At 40.5% G+C, this 21,786-nt stretch overlaps 1 protein-coding gene across 4 annotated transcripts in view; it reads left to right on the top strand.

Moving 5' to 3' along the window:
* The first annotated feature begins 3,493 nt into the window (after nt 1-3,493).
* Nucleotides 3,494-21,786, top strand: part of MTA3 (metastasis associated 1 family member 3) — a 135,903-nt gene continuing 117,610 nt past the window's right edge. For 3 of the 4 annotated variants that reach the window (XM_055725907.1, XM_055725908.1, XM_055725905.1), the window contains exons 1-3: nt 3,494-3,618; nt 5,851-5,918; nt 7,823-7,916. In XM_055725907.1, coding sequence (XP_055581882.1) covers nt 3,591-3,618; nt 5,851-5,918; nt 7,823-7,916 — 190 coding nt within the window. In that variant the 5' untranslated portion in view covers nt 3,494-3,590. Of the gene's footprint in view, nt 3,619-4,029; nt 4,682-5,850; nt 5,919-7,822; nt 7,917-21,786 lie in introns of those variants that run through there. The other variant, XM_055725906.1, reaches the window with a different exon arrangement.

The following is a 21,786-nucleotide window of genomic DNA, read 5'->3' as shown; positions in this document are numbered from 1 at the left end:
TGAACTCATAGAATCATTTAGGTTGGAAAAGACCATAAACCTGCACTGCTGTTTCCTATGTTTCCAGATTACCCATGCCGAAAAGAAACTCTAGGCTCAGCCAATTCGAGTTAGACAGGTCCCATAAGTACAGCCCAAGGATGGGGCCGTCTAAACGCATTTTCCTTTCAATTGCATCAGCATGAGGGTGAGCCTCTACGAAAGCTCTACAAGAGGCTGAGCACCTTTTATTAAGGTTCAAGCAGCTCTCTTCTCCAGTGCTTTTGTTGATTTCAATAAGATGTTTGTACCTGTAAGATCCTGAAGTATTCCATTCTTAAACACACCTCTACAAATAGATTTTACTATACACCCCTGAACTGTCAGTTTAATCCTTAAGCAAGTAATTGAGGAAGATTTGTCTTCAGTACTGGTGTCTTTTGTGAGCATGTTTGTGGGGTTTAGGGGAGGGTGTGCGTGTTAAGATTCAGGCTTTTACTACCTAGAGAAGATGCTGGGTTGGAACCTTTGAAAACTCAGGACACAAACCAGGATGCTGCACAACAGCTGCAAGGGTAACTCCCTTATTCTGCCACTTTCTGGGGTGATAAGGTTGTCAGAGCTTTTTGAAACTTTCCCACTATTGCAGACCCAGTAAGAAGAGAACATCAGTAGTGAGTTTTTCTGTCTGATGCAAGAATCCTATGAAGAAAAAATTAAACTTTTTTGTATTATCCTTAATCAAAAAAATGTATTTCAATATTGCATTTTTTTAAATACAGTAAGAAAATTGTATAGCTCCAGTCAGCTTAATGGGTATTTAATATATGTGATTTAAGTGCATGTGATGATGCTAAAGTGAAAGAGCCAATAAAGAGGGTGTGGCCTGGAGAAGTTGATAGACACTATTGGAAATACCATGAAAGATCTGCAGGCAGCCATCCTTCCAGCGCCTCATCTCCATCTCCTTCAGTACTGCTAAGCTAGCTCACCACAGGGGGCCATTAGTGAGCCTGGACTGGGGAACTGGTCTACCTTTTAATAGTATCCTTTACACTCCTCTTCTTGGCTACTTTTTGGAGGAATATGAGGAAGAATGATGGGCTGCTCTGGATGGTACAACAACAAAAGCTGTGAAATTAAGTTCCTGGGTAATCTGTATCTCTAACAGAAATAATCTATATTGCAACTTCAATTTAAGTAGCTACAGAAATGTGGTTTCTTTTGAACAACACAAGTAATCTGAGTCTGTAGCTGAATATAGTTCATTTACCAGGTTAAGACGAAGCTTGTATCTGAATTTTTTCTCAACAATGTTGTGGCTGAAACAAGAGTTTTCCATTATATTTAACCTTGAAAAATGAAGATGTTTACATAACTTCAATTTTTTACATTCCATGCACTGAGATAGCACAGAAAATAAACTGTATCCAGGCTTTTGTATACATTACACCAAAGTAAAATGTACTGCCAGTCCTCCAACTTGGTACGCAACCACAGCTAGCTGTACCTACTACCTCCCTCAGCTTGCAGCAGTGACTTGAAACTGCACAAATACAGCAGCATGACACCATACGGTATCACGTGATGTTATCTGTGGCTATGCAAACTGTGTTAGTGTGAATAATAAGGCCCAGTGATTTGGTACCAAGGTGTATAAAAGTCATTATTTATCTGGTCTGTGACGTGTGCCTCAGGCAGCTGTAAATAAAGGGGTTTTTTCTTGCTGTTTTCAGGCTGTCAACCTGAAAGGGCAGTCTGGGACCACGGGTTTTCCTGGGCTGCTCTCTCATGAATTTGAGAGGTGAATTCTGTGTCTTCAGGAGCAGCTTTCATTTTCCATAGGGCATGCCTTCAGATGGTGGAAGCGAGAGTCTGTTTCTATCAAAATCTACTCCTTTCTGGATGAGGGTACATTGTAAGCTTCAAAATGTGGAAAATTCCTCTAATGTCGAAGTGCAAACTTAAGCTGAGGGAAAGAGCTCGAAGGCATTTTGTTTAATTGATAATGTCTGCAACAAGCCAAATATTTGAATTAACTGTTCCCTTGTCTTGAAAGTTTAACCTGTTTCATTTACCAAGCAGTAAACCACAAGAGTAAAAATAACCCCCCGTTTAACTTCTAGCTATTTGTATTTCGTTCTCTGCTGAGGTAGCGTTATTGTGCCTCTAGAAATAACCAGCCGGACAGAGTTGTGACTTCCCAAGGAGGTCTGCAGACTTTCTTTTCAGCTGCCACAGATGTTCTTGTCAGGAGGCAAAACAGAGGAAGATTTCCAGTTTTTCCTTTCAATGCATGAACGTGTTGCTGTGTATTAGAGACGACTAAATCACTGTATCGTACACCTGCTTCATGTATTTAAGGAATTTGGTACTCAAGTTGCCTCTGACCAAAGTAGTCACTCAGGAATTTAAAAGTGCCCTGCAAGCAGAAGAAATCTTAACCTAATAGTAGTTACAGGTTCACTTAAGGGTGGAAAGGGAAGAGAGCATGCAATCATTAGAAACTCCAGGGAAGCTCATCCTCCTCCTAATCCGCAAGTTTCCCAGCAGCTCAGGATGAAGTGAGGTGTTAGTGTGGTAATGCTCCAGCTGCACGCACAAACATCCAGGACACGAAACAAATAATAAATCATCACCTTCCTTGCAAGAAAATGACAGAAAGCATTCCTCTCGCAAGGAAGCACTCCACAGCTGGATCAATGTGTTTGTAAAGCGCACGCCTCGGCAGTGGTGGCGTGAACTTTGTATATAAACTCGGGGAAATAGCTTCGTGTTACATCAATATCGACGGGTTTTGAAGCACCCCTCTCATCGGATGATATGTAAGCATCTCCTTCAACGCTTCCTGACGACGAGGCGAGCTGCTGCCTTTATCTTTGCCCCCTGGTAGCCGCTTTCTGCCGCCCGCAGCGGGCAGGGCCGCCCGGCTCGGCGCGCCTGGCCCCGGCTGCCGCCCGCTCCCCGGCCCCGGCCCGCGCCCAGGGCGGACAAAGGGGCCGCCGGACCGAGCGCCAACAGGTGCTGCGCTACAAACTTTCCCTGGGTTATTCCTCAGAGCTTCCTCAGGGGAGAGTTCCCTGGGCGGCAGAGGACAAAGCGGCGCCGGGGCAGCGGCGACCACCACAAAAAGACCAGAGGGGGCTGGAGAGGAAGGGCACAGCCGCCCGCTTCCCCCGGGCGCGGCGGCGCTCCCGAGGTGCGGCACAAAGCGGCGGGAGCCCCCCCGGCCCGGTAAGGCACCCCGCTCCGCGCCGCCGGCAGCCGCGCCCCCGCCCCCCCGCGCCCCGCTCGGGCCGTCCCACTTGCGGCCAGGCCGCCGCCCCGCGCCGCTGGCCCCTGCCTCGGACCCGCCTCGGGGCCGGTGCGCGGCGGGGAGGGAGGGGAGCGGTGGGGGGCGGTTGTTTAACCCCTTCCTCGCCGGGCGGCTCGGGAAACGGCCGAGGCGGCGGCACCGCCAGGCGCGGCGTCGCGTCCTGTGCCCGGGCGGGGAGGGGTGGCGCAGGGTGGGGGGGAGTGCGCGGCGGGGGGGCCGCGGGAGCCGCTCCCTGCTCGCCCGGCCCGGCAGAGGCGGCGGGAGGAGGAGGACGAGGGCGGCGCAGAGCGCAGACATGGCGGCCAACATGTACCGAGTGGGAGGTATGTCGGGACGCGGCAGCGCCCGCCCGGCGCCGGGGGGTCCTGCGCCCGGCGGCGGGGACGGCGCCTGGCCGGGGGTCCCCCCCGAGCCGCGGGCTGTGCGCGCCGCGCCGGGGCGACGACAGGGGCGCCGGCCCCTTCGCCCGCCGCGGCCGGTGCGACGGCCCCGAGCGGGGCGGCCAGGCCCGGGCGGGCGGCGGGAGGCGGCAGCCGGTCCCGGCAGAGGGGCCGCCGGGCCTGCCGCGGGCGGAGGGGGAGGACGCAGGTTCCTCCTCCGCCAGCCCTGTGCGCCGGGTGGGAGGCCGGCCCCCGCCGCCGAGGAGGAGAAGGGCAGCGCCGCCCTCCGCGGAGAAGGGGGGAGCGGCGCCGCCGGCTTCCTGCCCTTTCGCCGCCGCGCGGGCCGGGCACGGCTGCCCTCCGCGCCTCGCCGCCTTCCCCGGGAGCGGCGCAGGGCCGCCCGGCGGGCCTCTGCCCGGCCACCGGCCGAGCCGGCGTACGGAGGCAGGCTGGCCCGCCTGCGGGGCGAGCGGGGGGCGGCCTGCGGGGGCCGCGCGCCCCCGGCCCGGGGACCTGCCTCGACCCTGCCCCGCTGCGGCCTGGCGGGCCTGGGCGGCGTGGCGTGGGCAGCCGGCGCCCGGCCCGGGGGGCGCCCGGTAGCGCTTCCCGCCGTGCCGTGCCCCTGCCCCCGCGTCCTCCCTCCCCTTAACGGCCGAGTTACTTCGCGCCTGCCTTCATCTGCCGGGGATAAATAATAAATCCCGCAGTGTAACTGGGGGATTTCTGTCAGCTTTCCTGCTTACCGACGACGTGACCCCTGAGCAGCGCGCAGATACGCGACTGCCTGGCGCTGGGCGAAGGGGGGGCACTTCGGCGGTAACGAACACGGCGGACGCCTCTCTTCCCACCCGGTGAAAGAGACGCTGAGGACTTGGGCTGCCCTGCCTTGAGCGGGCATGGCTGGCTGCCTGGCGCCCTGCCTCAGGTGCACCGCTCCGCCTGGCTCCTCGGTGCCTGGTGCTCTAAAATGGCTTGTCTCCTTCTGCTCTCACCCCAGCAGCCTGAGGTGAGAGGGAAGACGCGAGTACATGAGAGACGACAGTAGCTGGCTTGGCTCTTTCTGCCTCTGTTTTGAGATACACATCCACAAGTCCTCCATCTGCGTACTCCTTCATTAGGGCATTTAGATTGTAATCCCATCAGCCCTTACTCATGAGAGTAATCCTCTGAGCAGCGCTGTTGAGATCTGGGTAGAGTTTGCTTCTCGGGTCATCAGTGCTCAGTTTTTTTCGTTGTAATCTTAATAGGTGATTGTGAACAACATCCTGAGATCACATTCTTTCTTTAGAGCTCAATGGGCTACCCGAGGTTCTGTTCCACTCTACTGTCGTGTCAAAGTGTTGTAGAAGAGTTTGATACACCGTTATCGTCCCCCCCCCCCCCCCCCCCAATTTTTTAAAATAAAATTTGCAAGATGCACGGTGCAGAGATCAAATATTAAATATAAAGTGTGGTTAGTATTTGATGAGAGTTTTTCATTTGACAAAAACAAGTGTTGAGAAATCTGTTGAAGGAAATGTGCTGCATGTCAATTCTGTGTATGTTACATGGGAGCAGCTTTGAGGATATGAGTAAACTTCCACATACTCCATGAAAATACTTCTTAAGTGAATTACGCTATAAGAGATTTTGTCCTGGGAGAGCCTCACTAACCTCATGACTATTACTGCTTAATATAGTTTGCATGTTGTTGAACAGAGAAGGCAAGAAAAGGAAGTATTGTAAAATGTGCGTGACTTGTTTGGATAACCATATTACTACAGCAGCTGATAATAAATGTCAGGTAGCCTATCTTACAAAATACTTATCTCCCATAATATTGAAACTCACTAAAGCACTGGCTTCTTAAATCTTCCCTAATCAATTGTGAGAAGCTGCCGCCTTTATATCAAGATTAATGGTGCGTGCAGATTACTGAATTACGCTGTAAGCTCCAACACGAGGCATATAACTTTATTTCAGCATGATTGCTAAAGCACCTGTAGTGCAGTTATGACCACAATTTAGGAATAAACTATGTTAAATCTCAGTGCAGAAATACTTTGCTGTCTGAACATTTCCTAATAAATCTCAGCTTTTTAAAGCTGCTAGGTTTAGAAAAAAAAAATTCCGCTAATGATAAGCTTTTACATATTATTTTTTGGTATTTTGATATCTTCCCTTTTTTCATTGCAGATTATGTTTATTTTGAAAACTCTTCCAGCAATCCATATCTCATTCGGAGAATTGAAGAACTTAACAAGGTATGCAGGTGTCTTAAGATTCTTGCTTAACGTTTGACAACAATCAGTGCACTTTTCAAAAAAAACAGTGAATGATTTCCATCCCATAAGGGTTCCATTGTGGTAGCCTTTTCTGTTTGGGTTTCTTTTGTTTGTTTTTTCTTTGGGTTTGTTTTTGTTTTCACTTTCTTGAAATTTGCTGTCTATGTTGTGTATATTTCAGTTACTGAAACCTTACTATGTGACATCCTGTAATTTTGCCCTGATATCTAAGGAAACACCCAGTTGATCACTCCTGGTGAACAGGGGTACTCTGCTATAAAAATTTCAAATCAAACCCCACAAATGCCTGAGGAAATGAATCAATTTAATTCTTTCTGTGGTGATGGCACTGTGAATCCATCTGGAATGATGGTGATCATGTAATGTGTCTGCTTTTGGGTGTAAGTGTAAAGAGCTAGTAGGCATCAGTGAGACTTTGCAGTGATCAGATAACAGAATATGTGACTTCTGTGGCTGTTTATTGCTCTTCTTATTGGCAGCTGTGAATGAAGGATGGGCTTTTGAATAGGAATAGAGACTGTATTCGCTCTCTTTATCCTGAGTGTATTTTTAGAAAGAATGGAGGCTTTTCACAGTGTCATTTTGGGGAGAGCATGATTATTTTCATTCACTCTTGTACTACTAAGAATGGTGTGGGATTTTTATTGATGTATTTTTTTAGCATGGCATATTTTTACTATTCTATCAAACAGTATTAAAACTTACCAATACATTATGCCAAAAGTTAATGATCAAAATGCCAATCGTGATGTAAATAATGATAAAGGGTTTTTTTTTTCCCTGCGGTTAGAAAGTAAATCAAAAAAACGGTGACTTGCAAATGGTTTTCTTCTTTTTAATGGGACATAGTATTACTCCGTAGCAGACATCAACCACATTACCTGTTAGTGCTGTCCAACACAACATCCACTGAACTTGTGCATGGCAAATCATTTTGGACTTTTATTGGAGAACAGTATTTTTTTATTTACAGTAATTGAAATGATTCCAATCATGTTCTGAATGTAATGTTTATTATCTTTAAACTGCATTGCTGTAATTTAATCTTGCTTGTGGATGGCAGAGTCGTGTATTGATTTTTTTTTTTTTTTTTTTTTAAAGAGAGTTTCAAGGATACAGTCCAGATACCTTAATTGTGATTTATGTGCTTTCATGCGTTAAAGGCATTGAGCAAACATGGAGATGTTACACAAATACGTAATGAAATGCTTTTGTTATCATTTTAGCAGAGATAAGATGTTTTGGGGTTTTATGGTAAGAAACTTAATTAAAACATGATACTTTTCAGTGCCACATCTTGAGTTTTAAATAAGTGACTCCAGGTAACTAACAAATTTTGTACTTCTTATACAGTTCCTCAAATATTAGTAGATTCTTTGCATTATCAAGCTAAAGAGCATGATCCCTATAATGAGTTGTGAAAACAACTGTGAACTAAATAGCTCTTTCGTCTTATGAGCTGCAGTGAATTCTCAATTAAACCATGTTATATTAAATATGATTAAAAAAAATGCTAGAGTACTTTGTAATATACTTTTCTGTCTAAATCTGCATGGCAAAGAAATGTTCACAAGCTTCTGATATGTCTTAAGGATTCTTATATTAACATGATACTGACTTTACGTCTCTAAACAAGTGAATAATGTATAAATTCTTAGGACTAAATAATTATAATCAATATTGTTGTCTGATCTGAAATTGATATTGACCAGTGTCAGGAAGCATTTACTTACTTGGGTAATTCTGTTCATTGCAGCCTGACTGATCATGTGAGAACTAGTAATAATGAGGGAGGGGCATTGAATTTGTGTTACTCAGTTGAGGAAGGATACATTCTGACTTGATTTATCTTTCTTTTGTAGACTGCCAATGGGAACGTGGAAGCAAAAGTGGTGTGTTTTTATAGGCGAAGAGATATTTCCAACAGCCTTATAATGCTTGCAGATAAGCATGCTAGTAAGTAGATTGTATAGGGCATTTTTTTCTTTCTATCATAGCCTATTCAGTTTCTGCAGCTGCTTAAAATTGCATTTCTTTGGCATGTGGACTATATATCAGACATTAATTAGTACCAGGTTAGGTGCTGATGCTGGCCCTGCTTGTAGTAGTTGATTACTGTATTAAAGTGATTGTAAGTCTCCATTTGGAAAAAAAGCCCAACCAAAAAAATGTTTTTTTATCTGGAAGATGCAGCTATGTTTCTTATGTCAGATCTTGCTTCTGAGTCGATTTAAGCTTAAGAGCATTCGTGAGGATTTCATTTGACTTTTTTGAGTTAGACATAAGTGCGTATTGCTTACTGTAAAGAATGAAATGTATCATTGAAGACTGAGAATCACTGGAGATAGTAAAATAGCTGTTTTGTGCATTCAGTACAGTAGTAGCCAGCATCATCTCATTGGTTTTTCAGAAAATTTGCAAGGGGTAATTGGGGAAAAACCTCTCATTTTCATCATGAACTTAGCTTTTTTTTTGGTAGCTGCCATTTGGTCTGCAACTGAAATACAGTATCTTTCGGTAACTTTATGATTATAATTCTGAAGACAAAAAGGGACTTAAAAAACTGAGATGTTTGAGAAAATACTTATTTGCAAAATATTGCACTCATGTTTGTAAGTAACTGAAGTATTAAATGTGTCAACATCTGGTAATTTTCTTGCCATATACTGTTAAATAATATTTTGATTATAAATAATACTATTATGGTATTTGAGTTCTTCCATACAAAATATATAGAAACTTAGAACTTCTAGTGAGCTTCACTAAGCTTTCCGGCACATCTTTTGTTTGTTTTTCTTTTCTAATGGAGGGGGCAGGGCAGGATGAAAAGGATAACAGTTGTACTGGAAATATTATATTTTTTTCATTTGATTTTTAAAACATGAATCTTGGAAATTTTCTTGGTTGCCTTATTTTTTAGAAAAGGATGTGTTAGTTCTGTGGGCATCATGGAAAAATGAGGAAGATTTTTCTATTTCCTTTGTGAGCTTTAGATTGCCATTTTGTCAGCACTTTGATATAAAGGACTTGTTGACGGTCTGTTGCTCTTCCACTATAGCATAGTAGGGGTTTGTTGGTGTCGGTAGAAGTACCATGGAATGTTCCATCATGTTTTCTCTGTTGAGATTCTCTTGCTGTTTTCTAGTGAGAAAATAAAAATTTAATTTCTAGCTGATTCAACAAGCATCTTTAGAATGCCTGTGTCTCTCGGGTCGTAAGTCTTCTAACCCAGCATTCTTATGGGTTAGGTTTCTCTGTGGATGTTTTCTCTGTACATAATGTTTTCTTTCTGTCCAGTCTGTGGAATCTGTATAGCTAAGTTATCTTCTGAGATATGTGTTACAGTTACAGGGTTCAGCACATAGTGAACAATTGCTCGTCTGGATCTTCGTACAGCTCATGCAGCAGATGTAGTTAAGTGTCAAATAAATTTAAATGTTTTGGTTCTGGAATACCACAGTGTTCTGTTTAAAAATATGATGCAAAAAAAATATTTGTATATTTATGAACTGAATGTTTGGGAATGTTTTATACTAATATGTTGATGCTTCAACACTTCTACCTGGTTTGTTATAAAATAAATGCTAAAAGATACGAGTTTCTTATGGAGTGGAAATTCTATTTCAGTCGCTGATGTCTCCAGTTCGTGTATCTAGAGAAGCCTTTTAATCTGCTTGATCTTTTCTAAAGACATTTTATATTGCTAGCAACTTTTTTTTTCTTTATGATGGAGAAAACTGTCCTAAGTAATGAAACTTTGAAGATTTTAGCAGGTGGGGATTAGGGGTTTTTTTAGGTGACACTTCAATTTCTAAAGGTTACGTTTTGTGATGTAGGTGCGGTTGCATTTAATAAGAGAAGAAAATTGTTTGGTAAGAAAATATTTCGGAACTTCTAAGAAAAAATTTTCAGTAACTTGAAAAAGTTTCAAAACAATTTTAAAGAATGTTTTGGAGAAATGGGATGAAGTAGATCATTGACACTATCGCTTATAAAGAGTCACTGTAGTTTTTTATGGGTTCTTTTTTGTTTGTTAATTTGTCTCCAGAAAACTTTCAGGATATAAAGAAATTGAGGAGAGAGGAATCAGGTTTTCCTTAGGCCATTCTAAAATGCTCGGGTACAGAGGAGTTCCCTTGATTTCAAAGCATCTGACACTAATGTGAGGAAATTGCATTTCCTCCATTTTTTTTTTGGTGTTAATGGTGGAAGTTAATGAGCATTTGTATTTGTCTGCCAGCAACATGTACGATGTCAGTTTAGATCTGGGAGTAGTTCTGTAAGCTGACTGTAGCCACTGAAAGCCAGGGGTTTGGTATGTTTTATGGGCCCTTGATGACATTACCTTTTTCCTCCTTTGATTTCTGTTCCTATGAAATAGAGTTTATGATAAGGCCAACTGGAAAGCCAAAACAAAATACTGACCAAGATCAGCTTCTTGATCCCATGCAGCTTCCTGAACAAAGTAGGGGAGTTCTGTCGGAGCATTAACACCCACCAGCTCTGAGGTTGTAGCTGTTACCGTGGGGTCACTGCGAGGGGGTCACTCCTTTTTTCACACAACAGAATAAGCCTTATTTTATGGGGAAAAGAAGGAAAATAGATGAATAGAAGACAGCAGGCAGCAATACAAGAGCTGTAGCAACAGATGACTGAAGTACGTAAGCAAATGAACTTGAGAGACGGGGGAAAAAACACTCAGCTCATTAAAATGGGTGAAGCAGACATAAAGGGGTAGCATAGAGATGTTTTCTAACCAAATGGTGTGATTGAATCAAAAGTTGCCAACTCTAGCTGAATCTACAAAATTTAGATGATCCTTTATCTAAAGTGGAGTTGATATAAATATCTTAGGGCAAGGTTTTAATAGCTGGGGCAGGGGGGACTATACTAGCTCTGTACCAGCACCGGGTTTAGGTTACAGTGAAGGGCTCAACTTCTTTAGTTCCTTCTTTTGTAATAGATTTATGCACTATTACTTTCTTGAAGCTGAGTAGGGTGGCTTGAGTGCATGATGCCATTTTTTTGTGTTCTATTAATTTAAAATTCTTTATATGGTCATGTGCCTGAGGTCATTCTTTTATAGGTACTGTAATAGCTTTTGCCTTGTCAATCACCTGGGGAGGGTATAAAGCAAATAAAATCCTGTTTAGAGGGGCCTTTGTCCTCTGATTTATTGACAGAGCTTGCTTTGACTTAGGTGTGCTGAGCTCCTGATTAAATGCTTAGATTATTTTTTTTGGCCTATGGTAAAGCCCATGTACTACATATTTTTTTTCTCAGTAACAAAATTGATGCTCTTGTAAATGAGACAGGAGTCAGTTAAAAAAAAAAAACAAAACACCTGTGGCATACTGGTTTCAGTGACTGAGAAATCAAAGGTAAAACTGGGATTTTTCTAGATTACAGAAGCTGTAGTCAAAAATCTCCATTTTTCAGTCTCAGTTGCTTTTTGTAGAGATTACTTACTGGCTTCTCATAGTTGCACTTTTTTTAGGGCTTTTCTTAGCCTTTGGCTCTTGAACAGTCATGTGTCATGTCACATTGTTTTGCAAAATGGTGTTTCTGTGACAAAAATTTTGCACACAATAGATTTTTATGAAGAAAGGAAGAGTCCTGCTAGTGATCTGGTGATTCCTCTTGAACAGCTGAGTCTGTACTCACTTCTGACTTTGGTATGACACTGATGTATTGTGATCAAAACCAAATAAAGTATTCTCTCTGTACTTCAGTTTCTTTAATCTATAAAGTAGTGCTGCTAGTAGTAAGTTCTGATAAGGTTGGTGAAAAATATTTAATACACCAATACATTTTTATAGCTCCCATTAAAAGATCTCAAAACACCTTATAAACAAAACCTAAGTGTTTATTTTGTATATTATCAAGAATGTTTCTGCAGTCTGGAAATAGTTTGATCTTACACAGCAGTTTTTGCTGCTGTTGAGCTCTCTTTTATGTAAAGATGCTTTGTATTTGTGGAAAAAAAACCCAAACAAAAAACCAAACCATAATTATTTTGCATATTGTCAGTCTATGTTAGCATCTATCCAGTGGAACAAAGTTGTTAATATTCCATCTGATTTTTGGGAAGCATTTTATTTCAGTAGAGCAGCAGGCTAGCAGGTAGTGTAGAAGATGGCAAGAAAATGAGCTTAACTTGAGAAATACTTTTAAATATATTTAATAGTAATTCAGATTACTCATTAATATTCCCCAAGATATACAAAAATTAAATGTGAATTCCTTTCAAATGTCATCAGTTTTTTTAATACGTTTGCTGTTGCTTAGTGGTATTTTTAATACTCAATTCCAGGAAAATCACAACAGTTGAAGAAATACAACTTAGTTTCATTTTTTGGTATTTTTCTCAAGTGTATATAGAACTAAAACAGGAATAGAGTAATTCAGATACTCAGTCTGTAAGAAAAAATTATGTGTGTGTGGAGACACTGGGGGCTTGGTGAAGAACTTGGAGTAAAATACCTAAAATGCCTTGTGTTCAATGTTCTTAGTCACATAATTTGGCTTGGTATAATTAAAAACATAGATAAATTGGTATTACTGTGTTATTTTTGTCCAGTCATTTGATACACCAGTTTTTTCACTATGGTTTTTTGTTTGTTGTTTTTTTTTTTTTTTTTGTTACGGTGCTTTTACATCCTAGTAGTTCTTGTACATCAAACTAAAATGCTGTTACTCAAAAAGGATGCAATGTTTCTTTAATCACAATCCCTTGGCTGAAAAATTAAAGATGAAAGACTTCCTGTTACTTCATTGATGTCATACTTTTTATGCTAAGATATCTTTTGACTGGAGATTTTATTTGAAACCTTAAACTGGCTTTTTTTGATTCCATTAATTCCCTTGAATACCTGTTGTCTCTACAGCCTATGTTTAGTTAGAAGCACTTTTGATCAAATGTGAGGCAAATATTAATTATTCCATTGCATATGGCATACAGTGCATTTTCTTTACCTTCATCATTTTGAATGTTGAAATAATGCATGCTACTTTTTTTTTTTTTTTTTAAAAAAAACAACCAACACATGGTGAAAGGTTATATTGTTGTATCCTACAAGCAGGGAATGAATTAAGACAGTTTATTTGCTTTACTGGTAGTGTTAGTAGAGATTGACATCCGTGCTAGAGGAAAGGATGCTCAGAGGCATAGAGAGCTCTTAGTTACTCTTTCAAGGGAATCGAAGTTTAAAGAGCTGCCTGCTTAGCAGCTGGTCCTTTGAATGAAAAGATAGTTGTATTGCATTGGTCTCAATACAAATAAAACAGAAACAAAACCTTTTGGGTCTTATGGTCACATGGTTGCAAACAAGAAAAAGTCTTCAGAGCTCGAGAGTTCAGTTGATTTGCATCTCTTACAGTAATATGCAAGTGGGTCTTCCGTGGAACTTAGTGGTTTTTGGAAGTTTTTTTGTTAGGTTGCAGTTTGTTTTTTAATTGCAGTTGGTGAAGAGAAGGCCTCTTTCCTGCTTGCTGCTAAGAAAACAGGTCTGTTGATATTACCCTGTGGTGAAGGATGCCGTTTTGCTGTATGTTAGATAGGAGGGAAAGGAGCCAAGGAGTGGAAAGGAAGAGTTGGGAATCAAAGATAGAACCTCTTGGAGCATTTACAAGGGAGGAAAAGAAGGCTTGGCTGCTAGATACGCCTGCCCAAGGAGTGGGTGAGCAGACCTGTGTAACTGGTTCAGTGAGATAGTACCTTCTTAATCCGAAGGTTTCTGTAAATATAAACCAGTGTTTGTTTGCGGCTTAGTGTCCCTGGCTCTGTCATCTGTGATCATCCATGCCCCCCCTGCCCTGGTGGATACCCAAGAATTGGGAGGAAATTATTTTTGACCTCACATGTGTATCTGTGAGCAAGCCATCAGAAGACGCTTGGGTTTGCTTTGAAGATGGGGTGATGAACAGAGACAAAACCAAGTACAGTAAGACAGGAAAGTTTAGGAGAATGAGAGTTCCAATGGCTCTTTTGCTTGAGACTGGAATTTTACATGTTATACTTATTTACAGTCAACTAATAGAGACATGTAAACTAAGCATTAGCAAATTCAAGTATGTTATGTTGCTTCTAGGGATCCTGAAATCTGTGATGTGGGTGAGACACACCCTAAGAGGACTATTTAAGGATGATACAGATTACATTCTTTAATCAGTGGCAGAGTAAGGTATTTTTATATTTACTGTAGCTATCACTTTCATTGAAAATGAGCTTGAGGAATATGTTTGGTTGTCTTTTTTTTGTGATAAAAACATGACCTTTTTGATCTCCTGGGACAAGGGAACATGAAGTTTTCCTTCATTTACACAGGAGAATGCCTTCAGTTGTAATTTATTTGGAGAGGGGGAAAAAATTCAGAACTTGCTGAAATAGAGCAAGCCTTGTCCAAAATTACATCCTTGTTGCCAAGGAGAAACTTGTCTCAAGGTGCCCAATTATCCTTTTCAAGGGCGTTTTGGGTAGTCCCATAAATTATGTGTATTGTTCATTTGATTTTTCCACAAGAACTGCATACTTGTGAAGGTTTTTTTTCCTTCCACAGTAAAAGCAATAAAGAATCAGTAATGAGGATCTTTTTGCTTCTGACAATATCAGAGTCTTCTTTTTGTGAATGACATTCTAAAATTAGTAGTTAACTGTAGTGTGTATTGTCTCATTAACAAGTTTACTGTCACGTCTAAGTGTCTTGTGGAATTATTAACTGTTTGGGCTGTTCACACTCTTCCTTGCAGAATGCCATCTTAGTTCTGAATGTTAATAATTTTCTCTTAATAGAGTGAATGGATTTCTAAGTTCATAATTCTAGTTCTTAGCTTTGATGGAGAACTTGCTTAAATGCATTTTTTTTCACCTGTATGTGGTCTGCATTTGGGTATGTAGGATTTTGCACATGTAAAAATACTGTCAACTCCATGCAGTTAGCTTATATAACTGCGTCTGAATTTTTGCACGAACTAGCAAAGTAGCTAGCAGCTGCTGGTTTCATCTTTTGACCTTTTTAAAAATAGATTTATACTTTCAGGCAGACATACCTAATTTATTTGTTTTTTAAATTAGAACATCTTATTTTCTGAACATATAATTTAAAAGGCTTGAACAAACTGCTGCCAATCTCTGTGAATGTGAAAACTAAAGGAAAAATTGGATTAGCTCCTTGAGTTTGTTGTGGAGAGTGGAAAGCTGCAAAATACTATTTCGTGTTTATGTTTAAAACTGTTCAATAGGTATCTGAAATTCAGCTTTTTGTTTGTTTGTTTGTTACTTAATTACTGGAATTATTTATTTGGTGTGTTTCCTCATTAGGGAGGGATGCAGTGGGGTACAAAAGCTGGCAAATTTTTGAGCTCTACTTACAAAATAAATTCTTCACATTTGAGCTTTTGGAAGGAGACAGCATTCACAGTAAACTGTCAAAGTATTGTGTGTTCTCTGTTTCCCTGTGTTTCGTAGGATTCATTTTGTCATGGTCAAGTTTAAGTGTCTGCGTCAGTATTACCATAGTTCTTGTTCTGGGTTTCTTTTGATTTGTGGGAAACATGTAATTGTCATCTCTCAGCTGCTGACTTTCTTGCCTCCTTAGTGTTTATTGTGCAGGTCAGTGATTCTACACTGTGTTCTTGATGACCTCCAAAATACTAGTAACATTTAAATTTATATTACTGCTCATAATTTTTTGTCTCACAAAGATAAATAGAGTGTTTTATGCTTCCTAGATTTCCATAATCTCAGATAGTTCTTTTTTTTTTTTTTTTTTTTTTTTTCTTGGCTCATAATTTTAAGTCACTCTTTCCACTCTCTCCCCAGTGCACCCACAGTGTACCAGAGCACCTGAAGCATAAATTTTAGACTACAAAAACATTTCTAGGTTATCTCTGTCTGTAAAGCTCCAGTTAGAGATGCGTTTTACATCTTCAAAGAGTATTCTGATAGTCTAATTGAATCGGTAGTTTATATCATTTACAAATTTAATGATGTAAACTCACATTTAATATGGAAAGACTTTACCCATCATGCAGCGGCAGTTGTCTGTATGAATAGGGGATCAAGCCTGATTTAAAGGCTTACAACCAGTACTTCTTGAATCTGTATGTCATGCTGTGGAATGAAGTCTGCAGTAGTTGTGGTTGGTAATAGTCATGCATGCCTGTAACTTCATGCATGATGATAGAGGTGTTGCTTATTAGCTTGGGCAAAGCACTGTGTTAGAATGAATGCCGTGTTTCCCACCCAGGCTGTTTCATGCAATGCTGAGTATATATGTGGTGTGAGGTATTATGGAAAAGGTAGAAGTAGCAGATAAGATTAATCTGTAAAGTACTTCTGTGGTTTGTCTGTAAACACTCTTTCTGTTAAATGTAGCCTGTGCAAATAACAGGGTATGGGCTCAAAAGTTACTGGGTATGTTGACTTTGATGTGCCCCGAGACCACATGGAGTATCAGAGTGGGTGGCTGGAATGGCTCTACTATTTGGCGATGTGATTTGCCCATTTGATTGATATTTTGTTTTTCACCTCAGCTACTATTTGTAACCCTATCTGAGCAAGGGAGGATTTGTAGTGTGAACCTGCATTGACTCTGTTTTTGATGTACTCCACAAATGCTCTTGCAAGCATCCTTGCAGAGAGGTGGTTTGTACTAATGTAGAATAATACATCACTCGCATAAGCACAAGCTTGTGAGTGGTAAAAAGTGCAATTTTTTTCATGAAAAGTCTGCTCTACGTTATCAAATTTCTAAAAGATGTTGGGGAGCCAAGTAGTTCATTTTGACTGTCACCCACTGTCTGAATCCAAAACTTGTTTGCAGATCTCTCACAGTATATAAGATGTCTTCTCTGTGCAGATTGCATAGTTGCTGGGCTATGTATAGAGCACTATGTATGCATACACCCAGAAGTTGTGTAAGTACATGTGTGTTTTCTACTTGTACAACAGGTTAAGCATCTATCAAAAACCAGCTCAACTAAATTAGCAGTCTTCCCATTTTTGATATGTTAAATGATAGACTTAAATTTTCATTTGTCTGTTCTTTGTGTGGAGAAATGTGACAGTGATACACAACACTGAAGAGTCGTGTTTCAGTTTCCTGTATTAAAATTGCAGTCTTGTTTTGGCTTAAACCAGTGCAGAAATTGTTGGTGTTGGCAGGGTCAGTGACCTGTAACCTAGTTCTACAGGGTACTGTGGCCCTTTGCCTTGTGACAGTCCCTTTAGGCCAGATCCTTTGACTGATGCTGCTGTCAGGAGTGAAATCGTGATGCTATTATTCTCAGTAGGGCCTCAAGGGGCCAAGGACTCAGTTGCCAAGTATACAAGAAAAAGGGCTTTATTATATGGACAGCTTTTATATTTATGTTTGCCTTCAAAGGGTATCTAGCTTCATACACTTTCATAGTGCTTTTCCTTTTTTTCCCCCTCTTTTTGCTTAATAAGAGGGAAAAAAACCAGGATTGGAATACTGAACATTCAACATGTATGAAGTGAATACATGATGGTTTTTGGTATTTTACTTGCTACTATAACAAACATGGTCTTTGAATGTGGTCTCTACAAAACAGATTACTGAGAGTAGAAGAAAAACTTCATTGGCTACTTGACCTTTATTTCCATTTATTTTTTTAAAAAAGGTGAAAACGGCATGTATATTAAACATTTGACTAGTTAATACAATGTGGTGTTTATTCTTATGCTGTTTTGGGTTCGTTCCCCACCCCCAGCATTAGAATTAATAAATTAAAAAGTTTTAATAATTTAAAGTGATACTTATATTTCTATTTCTTTATACTTTTCTTGGTTTGTGTATATAGTTCCTGTTAATTAGAATCCTAAGATCTCTGTGTATGCATTTAGGAAATAACATACCCCCGACAGATAAATCTAGCCTAGCTGAAGATGGAAAACAAAAAAAGATCTTTTAAGTCTTACGCAGACCATGTCAGTGAATGAACTCCTCTTCCTGCTTGTCTCATCAGATCTATAAACAGAAAAGCTTTCTTACAGTGCTGGCATTGAGCAGACATTATCTTGGATAACATTCTTCTCATTTTAAAACCTGCACATAGAGCTTTAATGTGTCTTGGTTAAGTTGACTCAAGAACAGGATATACAAATCCTTTTCTGTCTTTTGTTCCTACTTCTTTCCTTCCTACAAAAAAATCAAAATAAAATCCAGCCCTTCTGGAAGGAGATATTGTAGAAGATAAGCAAGTTGGTTTTTGTAAGCAGAATCATATGCTATTCTGAGCAGGGGTAGGAAAGTGCTTGAACAGTCTGTGCCTTTTCTTCTCTGCCAACAAATTCTGAAAAGCTGTTTACCTGCTATTGAGGATGTGAATTGTATGTTAGAAAAAGCAGTTTAAATCTATGAAGCTCTGTGGTTATCATTGCCACACAGTGAAAAGAAATGCCAGTGTAGATCTCAAGTGTGGACTCCGGGTTCTTACAGAAAACTCAAGAAATTTTTGGTGTTCTTAGTTCTCTACATGAGACATTTGTTTGCGCTGCATTTTGTTAAGGAGAGGCAACTATACAATTTCTTAACTAACCAGATGAGGCACACTTGTTATAAAGGAAAGACTGTGGAGTTCTAGCACAATGTTATGAGCAGGAGGTCTGCATGGAAATGGTGAAAATCCAAGTGATGGGGAAAGTTAATAGCATCAGTCTCGTGAAAAGATCATGAAAAGAAGATACAGGTCTCCCATTTCTCAAAATCAGGTCTGTTGGAAGAAGGGTTCGCTGGAGTCAAGAAGACGCTCAATATGAGTTATGCATCTTGCTCAACTTTATTAGTTTCTAACACTACTTATATAGAACCGATACACATACATATTCGTAAAGCAGAAATATAATTGGTTAGTAGTCTCTAAACACGTGCGGTTCTCACACCCCTAATTATCATGACTAAAATAAGCATTCTATCCATGTAGCTAATTGTGTTGCTGTGCTTCAGCCTTGTAGTTTGTTACTCCCTATTTTCCCATACCGGTCCCTATCTTTCTTGGCCCTGCACCTGCTTTCCCAGCAGCTGTAGCTTGTTACAGCCACGGCCTGTTGGCACAACATAATTACTTGGTCTCAGGATTCAAGAATAGCTCAAGGCTACCTTTCTTGTTAACTTCAGCACAGCAACTTCAGTACAATTCTGATTACAGGCCTGTTCTAATACCAGGGTTGGATTGTGCAGATCTTCAGAGATTCTGAGGCCATGCTTCTGCAGCCATTCTTCTACACAGGTCTAGTAATTATTCATGGAGGTTGCATGGCATTGTTGCAGATAGCCTTTGTATTTCTTGAGCCAGATGATAGATTTAAAAAATTATTTCCTGGGTAGTGTCAGATTTTCTGTGTGTGCTTCTGCTCTGTGGGTCATTTGCCAGCCTGCATTTGAGGGTAGAACTAAAACTTCCCACTTTCTTTCCCACCACAGCACTAAACATATCTACACTTAGGAAAAAAATACTAATTGGCTTCTGATTCAGCTGATGAGCTGGGTACCAGTAGTTGGACATTGAAAATATTCACCATACTGCAAATAGCTGTGTTCACGGCACAATTCTGCATCTGCTCCTTGCTGCTACTAATGAGATGCTTGAAGAAACACTGTGCCATTGCTTCACACATCCTGCAACAGGTTGCTACAGTTCATAGAGGTGTGTGTGTGTATATATACACACACCCACCCCCCCCCCCCCACCCACCCCCAAACACATTTTGAGCCCTGAATTGGGATGATTACTTTTTGGGAGAGTTTGCATTTGAATAGATGAGACTGAAACCAGGTAGGGGGGAGAGAGGGGAAATCCTACTAGATCTGTGAATTGCCAGCTCTTTCACGATTGCCTGCGCGTCATTGTTTTCATGCTTCCACGGAACCCTTGTGTTCTGTAGTGTTGTCATAAAGTGGTTGGCAGTGCTGAATAATAGGGTTAAAAACCTATTGTGCTTACCCTTGCATTTATTCATGGTGCATTTAAGTTATTAGATATATTTATTGATGTAGCATGTCATGATTCATGCTATTTACGAAGGTAATCCTTCCCTGTCTTTTACCCACAAACTTCTTGCTCTCAAAAATCTCCAAAACCAGTTATCCAAAAAACCCATCCATCAATTTTTGGAAGGTGGAGTTTTCTGGTAATTAAAACTGTGATAATTCTTGTTACATAATTTTGCTACAGGCCTGTGATAAACATGAGGTTGTTACCCAGTTGCTTACAACTGACTGTTGTCCTGGGAATTGCTATTATTGTAACATGCTACTTGAAAGCGCTCAGAACTTTTGCATGATTTTAGAAAGATCTTTTATTATTGGAGAGTAAGTGTGGCATATTAGTTCTTAGGGGTTGTACAGTGTAATGATTTCTTTGTTTTATGACCTCCTTTAGAAAAATGATGAGGTAGTGTGGGAGGAACTCGATGTACAGTTGGACTTGATCTTAAAGGTTTTTCCAACCCAAAATGATCCTGTGGTCACCTGGATAATTGTGTAAGAAAACTGGATATCCCATTAAAGGCCACATACATCTATGCTATCCAACAGGAATTAAAATTACACTCATTCCTGGTAAACACAACTGATCATTTTTTTTTTTTCTATCTGCAGAATTGCTCAGATTCACACTTCAGAAAGTAATATACTATCTAAATGACTCATAATCCATGAAAATTGTGCTTTAGATTTCTAATCCTTTCTGGCAGTAACAGCAAATACCAAATTGATGTCATATATTCTAACAACCATCTGAACATTGTACTAACAGACGCAGTGTAAGTAAAGCTAATTAATTCAGCTTTGGTAAACACTTTCTCAGTCAACTTGACAGTATAACCATGCATAGTTGAGCTCATGAAGTTGATTAAACTTTTCTACTACAGCACTAGGGGGTTAAATATCACAACTATGTATAACACAACACGTGGCAAAAAGCCTCACAAAGACGAGCAAATGGGCCAGCTTCCCACCTAAGAGAGCTTTTCATTCACAGTCTGAGTAGAGTTGTTCAGATGGTTAGACTTAGTGTTTATCTTTTGTACTCAATTTGGCAATAAACAGATTTACTCTCTCTGCTCCAGAATCTGTAATTCTGACTGCTATAGCATCTAACTGCCAAATGCACGCTTGATGTTTTTGCTACAACCAACTAAGTTTAAGAGAGACTTAATGCACAGCTGTCTTTCCTTTGATGTGTGTGGTAAACTTGCTGCTGTAGAGCATTCTTGGCTTTTTATCTGTAGGTTTTAAAATATATTGGTGATACTTACATACAGTTTTGGGTCTGAGTATAGAACAAAAAGGTATACAGGAAAGGAAAAAAAAGTTTAGAAACTGTTTTGAAAGTAAGGCTTGGTGGCATTCTTTGAACTGAAATTTACACTGATCCGATATAATTGTAAAGGTATTTTAACAAACTTAGTGAAACTACTGTAACTCTGCAAATTGTGGTAGTGATTTAAATCTCTCCGTCTAAGGTTGCATAAGCCGGATGTAGCTAAGCTAAGCTACGGTTTCAAAATTGGAAGCAATTAAGTTTAAGAGGTAGGATGTTAATGCACCTCAGTTTTTGGTTACACTGCTGATTCAATTCGGCATCATTCTGTGCTGCTGTTAAAAGGGCAGTATTGGTTTTTCCCATGGTGTCTTCCCAGTTTGTCTCTTATTCCTGCTGCTTTGCTTTTTTTTTTTTTTTTGGTGCCAACACTAGCATTTTTGATAGGCACACTAGGCCAAAGGATTGAAACTGATTGGGATTAAGGGACAACTAGGTGAATAAAAAACCTAATTGCATGGTTCTGAGTCAGAGGGTGGTG

The sequence above is a fragment of the Falco cherrug genome, chromosome 13 (assembly GCF_023634085.1).
Source record: "Falco cherrug isolate bFalChe1 chromosome 13, bFalChe1.pri, whole genome shotgun sequence".
Taxonomy (NCBI): Eukaryota; Metazoa; Chordata; class Aves; order Falconiformes; family Falconidae; genus Falco; species Falco cherrug.
Note: the sequence above shows the minus strand (reverse complement) of the source record. Positions and strands in the feature narration are given on the sequence as shown.